We start from the raw sequence: 7,245 nt of genomic DNA on the forward strand, positions 1-7,245 counted from the left end.
GATATTTAATGTGTTCACATTTGCAGTGTCTTCAATAGCATGTTTCAGTTTCCCCCCTTCTGTATTCCTATGAAAGAGAAGGTACCAAAAGCCATGACTGTCCACAATCCATCCCATTGTTATACAGTCTTAGAAAAGTTGGTTCTAAACAGTAACAAATGAGGTTTATTTAGTTTGTAACCACAGAAGAATGCGGTAACTATTATTAATAACTACATGCTATAAATAATTTTACTTAAAGCATTAAGTAAATTAATTATCTTTTAAGCATAAATAAGTGTTAGTAAGTCATTTATAACTGCAGCTACAAATGCTGAATTCTTGACTTATAAACAAAATTATAATGTGCTTAATAATTGTATTTGCATGCTTTGCTAATGATTTATTTTTCATTACTAAGTTAAATATTACATTATTTACAAACCAATTTTATTTGAGCAGTTGAAGGTTTTTAACAGGGGTCACCAAATTTGTTCCTGGAGGGCCGGTGTCCTGCAGATTTTAGCTCCAACCCTAATCAAACACACCTGAACAAGCTAATCAAGGTCTTACTAGATATACTTGAAACACCCAGGCAGGTGTATTGAGGCAAGTTAGAGCTAAAACCTGCAGGGACCCCGGCCCTCCTGGACCAAGATTGGTGACCCCTGGTTTATAAGATCATTCAGAATGAGTAAGTAAATGATTAATAAACTATTTAAATTAACTTTTATAATTCTTATTAATCAGGCATATATTAATGATTATGTATGTTGGTAAATGCTTTATTAACTTATTAATATATATATATATATATATATATATATATATATATATATATATATATATATATATATATATATATATATATATATATATATATATATATATATATATATATATATATATATATATATATATATATATATATATACCTGTAAACCAGAAACCAGATTTGCAAGAAGCAACACAGGTATTTGGTTCGATCTCTTCCATTCTACGTTTTACTTAGTATTGGATCTCTTTATTTCAGGTTTTGTGACTGCTTGTGGGGTAAATATAAATACTCCTGTGAATTTTGTAACAATTTGACTAGAAGCGAAATTTTGAAGACACATCATTAGTAGTTTATGTAACAAAAAAATGATAATTTTACTCAAAATGCATACATATTAAAGCCAAACGCAAAAAAACTAAAAATAACTTTGAAATGGCCTCTTTCCAGAGTTGCAGAAAAAACAGATTCCTTTCTCATGGCAACAGATGCTATGATACAATTCTCTCTATTGCGTTGATTAAACTGAATACTCATATAAAAGGAAAGCATGACAGAAGAAACCTTTAGAACGGACTACAAGTCACAGTGTATGACTAAATCATTACAGCGAGGACCTAAGGGAGACTGAGACAAATCATAGCATTTACAATTATAAAATAACATTCATGTACTGTATATAGACTGCTCTGAACTTGGATATAGCTGTATTTACATTAGGCAACCTTTTGTTTAAGCATTTTTAAATCAACATATATATGTAACTTAAACAGTTTAGCTTATACATTTGTAATAATAGTGTTAAGAGACAATATTGTCACAGTAAGTAATTCATATTTTTAAAATATTCTCTCAGTCACAGCAATGACATATCTTTAATTTGCAAAATGTTATATATCTAATGAAAAAAAAATAATGCAATATATAAATAAGCTAACCGTTTGCTACTGTTTACAGGCATTTTGTACTGCAGCCAATGGACAACCTGACATTCAGACACAGCGTTCTTCTAGTAGAGGGACTGAAAGTTACACACCAGTCATCTCAGCCTGTTTTTATTGTACTTTTCTTATCTTACATTTTTGCAATGATATCAAACATTACACTTATATTCCTGATATCAACAGAGAAAAATCTTCATGATCCTATGCATTTTCTGTTCTGTAATTTGCCAGTGAATGATATAATAGGGACCACTGTCATTTTGCCACGCTTAATGCAAGACGTTTTAAAGGAAGCCTCAGAGCGTTATATATCATATACAGAGTGTGTTGTTCAAGCTTATTTTGTGCATGTATTCACAGCAGCATGTCACTATGTATTAATGATCATGGCCTTCGACAGATATGTGGCTATTTGTAATCCACTGAGATATACAGCTATAATGACCAATAAAATGGTTATTAAACTATCAGCATCAGCCTGGGGACTGGCAATAATTGTGGTGACAGTTATGATAGGACTGACTCTTCGTCTATCTCACTGTAGATCAACAATTGAAAACCCTTTCTGTGATAATGCCTCACTGTTTAAGCTGTCCTGTGAAAATGTAAGTATTAATAATGCATTTGGGGTTGTTTATTCTGTGATTGTGGCCTGCCTGTCGGCTATATCTATATTTATAACATATGTCAAGATTGCCACTGTATGTTTAGCCAGCAAAAACAAAGCACTCAACAGCAAGGCCATGAAAACCTGCAGCACTCATTTAGCTGTTTACCTAATCATGTTTGTTTCTGGAGCCATTTTTATTTTCCTTCATCGGTTTCCTGAATATGCTGAAAGCAGGAAACTAGGAAGTATAATGTTCCATATTGTACCTCCAGGATTAAATCCTTTAGTATATGGTTTACAAACCAAAGAGATAAGGCAGAGGTTTGTTAAACTCTGCCGCAGAAAAACAAGTACTTCTTTAATGTAACATCATTTTACAACATAAAAGTGATAGTTTACCCAAAAATAAAAACATTCTCATTATTTAGTCACTCTTTATTTGTTTAAAAAAATGAGTTTCTTTTGTCTGTAATCACAAATGAAGTTTTTTGTTGTTGTTGTTTGTTTGTTTATTTTTTTATACATTTTCCGATGGCATTGGCAAGTTTTCAGTTTTTACATTATCTTTTTGTGTTTGACAGAAGAAACTCATATTTGGAACAACTTAAGTAAATTATAAGTAATTTATTTACATTTTTTGTGTGAACTATGCACTTATTTGTGAATTGTGAATAAAATTACTATATATATATAGAGAGAGAGAGCTGCACAATTAATCGTTAAAAGATTGCGATCTCGATTCGACCCCCTAGACGATCTTAATCCAGCATTTCTACGATTCTGTCAATCATATTTTCAAGTACAGGAGAGAAGAAAAGGCGGCTGCACGAGTCTTTTCATTGTTTCACATATGTTGCTCAGTGACATTGACACCTCCAAATGATGTTAAATGAGTCACATAATGTACTTGTAAGGTATAGTTCACCTAAAAATGTCATTTTTGTCTTCATATAATGATATTTTCACGGATGGGAAAAACACACGTGCCGTGACCTGCTGACCATGAGCTGTTATAGAGAGGGCGACAGTGAACAGAACCTACATATGTTGCGAGTAACAGGTAATACAGTTGTAAATCATATTCAGTTTGTGGCACAGAGTGATCGTTTGGGAGCCGCGCGAAGTATGAACAAGCGCTTAGCAGTCAAAATGAAACCAAAAGTGTGCACCTCATTTAAATGATCATATCACATTTTAGAGTTATGATTACGGCAAGCATTTGATGTTTTTTTCTTTCGTAGCGAAAACACAGTTGTTCATGAAAATAAATGTTTACAATGTCAGTATAACTACTCTAGCCTATATATTGTTGAATATAATCTGATAATGGCAAATGTCTGATTTTACCAGTGAATACATTTGTCTAATATGACAGATTGCAAGCATATATCTCAAACATAATAATTCAACATCAGAATTATTATAAGTAGATTATAATTATTTATAGAAACCAGTAGACCTACACATATTATGATTATCGATGTTGTGCCATATGTTTGTTTTTACCAAACCTTTATTTTACATATACAGAATCGTAAGAAAATCGTGATCTTTATTTTAAGCAAAAAAAATTGTGATTCTCATTTTAGCCAGAATTGTGCGCCTCTAATATATATATATATATATATATATATATATATATATATATATATATATATATATATATATATATATATATATATATATATATATATATATATATATAATTTTTTTTGTCTGTTTGTTTATTGGTGCACTAATCTTACATTTGAATTATATTCATGGACAAAATGTTTTTAAAATCATTTTAGATTTACTTTGTTACATTTGAATTTCCTCAGACTTTATTAGTTTTTTTTTTTTTTTTTAACAGGGGTGTAAAAATGAAATCCGTACGCAGTACTGCTCGGGACACAATTTTAAATGATGTTTTGCAGTTTTTGATCTCTCTTCAGACTTAAAAGCCCCAAAGGATTTTCTGAATAAAATAACAGAACAAAAAAACTTATTCTTATCAACTTATTCTTAAATGTTGCTCTGCTAATTGTTCTTGATTATGCTATTTGGTGGAAAGTTTGCCTGTTAAAATTGGTGAAATGAAATCCAGTATAATGAAAAAAGGGGGTGCCCAAACCTTGTGACGCTGTGTATGAGAAAAATTTGCTTTAACATTAAAATGTTTAAAACGCCATGATTTTGTGTAAAACAAATATAACATCTTGAGGTGAAATAATACGATTTTGATGTGATAAACAAAATTGAGCATGGTCCTGGTCCTCAATGCAGACACATGGTAATGCATAATAGAAGTATCTATGATTATTTTCGCTTAAAACACAACTATCATACTGTAGACTCACATTTTCTGTGAGTTGTAATTTAGTGATACAATTACAAACAATACAGAGTACATTGTACTACAATTTTCATCACTGTATATAGTAGTTCAATATTTCACACATGTTTTCAACATCAAGGGTGTTAAAAGTGAGATATGTTGCAAATGATTTGCATACTCAAGCCATTTAAGCAATGATTTCATGAATACTAGAAATTTATCCATAACACATACAGTATTTCTTTATATTTCCAGCTGAAAATGGTGAAGAATAGCTGAGTAACTGATTGCGCAAAACAAGCTAGTTGCTTGGCTAATGCTACTGTACAACCTTGCCACATTTGTTCACCAGACTGTGCTGTCATGGTTTCTGTTGTCATTAAGATGGAAAGCGACATTAACATGGATATGACACCATTGACGGGCAACTGCTGGAGAGCTTCCTTGTTTAAAAATGCTGTTTTAGTATCAGGTGTGACCATCATTTTCATCATGCATTGCAACACATCTCCTTTGCAAACAGTTATAGTGGATGCATTCCCGAATAACGACATAACTTGAGGCTGATCTACTATATTACAATGCATTGTTTAGGAAATGAATAATGTTGTGGCAAGTGTTTCCCAAAACCATAGTTGCTCTGTTGCAGATCCATTGCTTAAACCAGGTTAGCTATAAAGTAATATGTTCTTAATGATGCACTAAATAGGGTGGAGTAACAATTTCTTTAGAGCAAATTTTTCAATTTTATATTTTGGTAAAAACATGCATTTATTTTCCATATTAATGTAATCGACACATATAAAGCCTATATTTCATCCAATCATATAATCGTGTTATTGCAGAGTAACAATTTATTTAGAGAAAATATTTCAATTTTATATTTTATATAAAAACATGCATTTATTTTGCATATTAATGCAATCGACACATATAAAGCCTATGTTTAATCTACAAACACATTCAAGAATATTGAAGAATATATTTAAGAATATATGTTCTGTCCTAAAATATAAAACGGCTTACAATAGCTAACACATAGTCTAATATCTCATAAATCAAATATATGGTTAAATAATGATGTAAAAACTACTTTGTTTTTTGCCATAATTACATTTAGGTTCAGAAATCGCATTTTTTTTTCATAGTCTTAGAGATGTCCCCTAGATTTCCACTTGTAAATCATAAGTCACCTATAACTTTTGTCATGACTCTCAAGGGAGTGCGATTGTCAGAAGTAAAAGTAAACTGTAAACGTTTACTTTGAAAGTAAATTACATCGAAGAGAGATAACGTTAAGCTGTGTTTATTAATCATTGAAAGTGGATGTTGGAACATTTGAAAGGAATAGAACAAAGGGGGGATTACTCAGAAAAGAACACAACCATAAACTATGCTTTTCACTAGAATTCTAGAGGAATAGTTGCAAACAATGTAATGTAATGTAATGTAATGTGTATTTATATAGCGCATTTATTGTATATGGCCATACACCCAAAGCGCTTCACAATCATGAGGGGGTTCTCTCCACACCACCACTAGTGTGCAGCATCCACTTGGATGATGCGACGGCTGCCACAGGACAACGGCGCCAGTGCGCTCACCACACACCAGCTATTGGTGGAGTGGAGAGACAGTGATAGAGCCAATTCGGTGGAAGGGGATGATTGGGAGGCCATGATCGTAAGGGCCGATAGAGGGAACTTGGCCAGGACACCGGGGTTACACCCCTGCTCTTTCACGAGAAGTGCCATGGGATTTTTAATGACCACAGAGAGTCAGGACCTCGGTTTAACGTCTCATCCGAAAGACAATCGCATCTCATGTTTTGCGTCTCATCCGCAAACAATGTTTGCGAACATTTGTTTGTAATGACAGATTCGGTTAATTACCCAAATTGCTAATCTATAATTCCAGCAATGAAGTTGGCTAAAGGTGGTTTTCAGAAATGCACCCAGGTTTGTTAAGTGTGGCCTGTAAAATGCTGGTCCACTCATCATCTTCAATGGTTGTGCAATGTTGCTGGATATTGGCAAGTACTGTTGTCATACAGTATATGCCGATCCATCCTAAAATTGCTCAGTGGGTGCATGTCAAGTGAGTTTGCTGATTTTTCAGCTGTCACAAACTGTGAACAGATCAGGTGTGCCACACGCCGAGAGGGGTCTGGCTGCAGACTCGGTGCAGATGCAATCTGAGCTGCATTCAATGGTTTTTAATGTGCTCACCAAATCCCACCGCTAACCCTACCCCTCACAGGGATGTCACTAGCTCTATCGAGTGCATTATGTCTGACATTGCATCTCTGAGTGATGCAATTTCAGCTTGCATCATAGAGGGCTGCATCTAGATACTATTGGACACACCTACTTTTGAGTGACGCTCCCGGCCGTTAGATCGCCCCTAGAGGGCTGACTGCAGTAATAAATCCCGCCTCCATTTTAATGAGCAAGAATTAAGCCCAAATTTAAAAAAAAAATAAGAATTACACTTGGAATAAAATGTCCCGAAAGATCATTTTTGGTCAAATGAGGCACTGGTCATCACGCTGATATTGGTTCAGATCTTCATTTTTGTAAACTGTATGCTTTTAGGCAGTAATTTAATTCTATTAAAATGG

At 33.3% G+C, this 7,245-nt stretch overlaps 2 protein-coding genes across 2 annotated transcripts in view; both read left to right on the plus strand.

The window, feature by feature from the left end:
• Nucleotides 1-271, plus strand: part of or70a4 (odorant receptor, family 70, subfamily A, member 4) — a 2,335-nt gene extending 2,064 nt beyond the window's left edge. Inside the window, exon 3 of the transcript XR_015519734.1 lies at nucleotides 1-271. This exon is cut by the window's left edge and continues 58 nt beyond it. The gene's annotated coding sequence lies outside the window, so the exon portion shown is untranslated.
• A 1,459-nt stretch (nucleotides 272-1,730) lies between these two features.
• On the plus strand, nucleotides 1,731-2,675 carry or70a13 (odorant receptor, family 70, subfamily A, member 13). The gene is given in 1 exon segment (NM_001128585.1): nucleotides 1,731-2,675. A coding segment is annotated over 1 exon segment (945 nt).
• Nucleotides 2,676-7,245: the final 4,570 nt, after the last annotated feature.

Source organism: Danio rerio, chromosome 21 (assembly GCF_052040795.2).
Source record: "Danio rerio strain M-AB ecotype USA chromosome 21, GRCz13ab, whole genome shotgun sequence".
Taxonomy (NCBI): domain Eukaryota; kingdom Metazoa; phylum Chordata; class Actinopteri; order Cypriniformes; family Danionidae; genus Danio; species Danio rerio.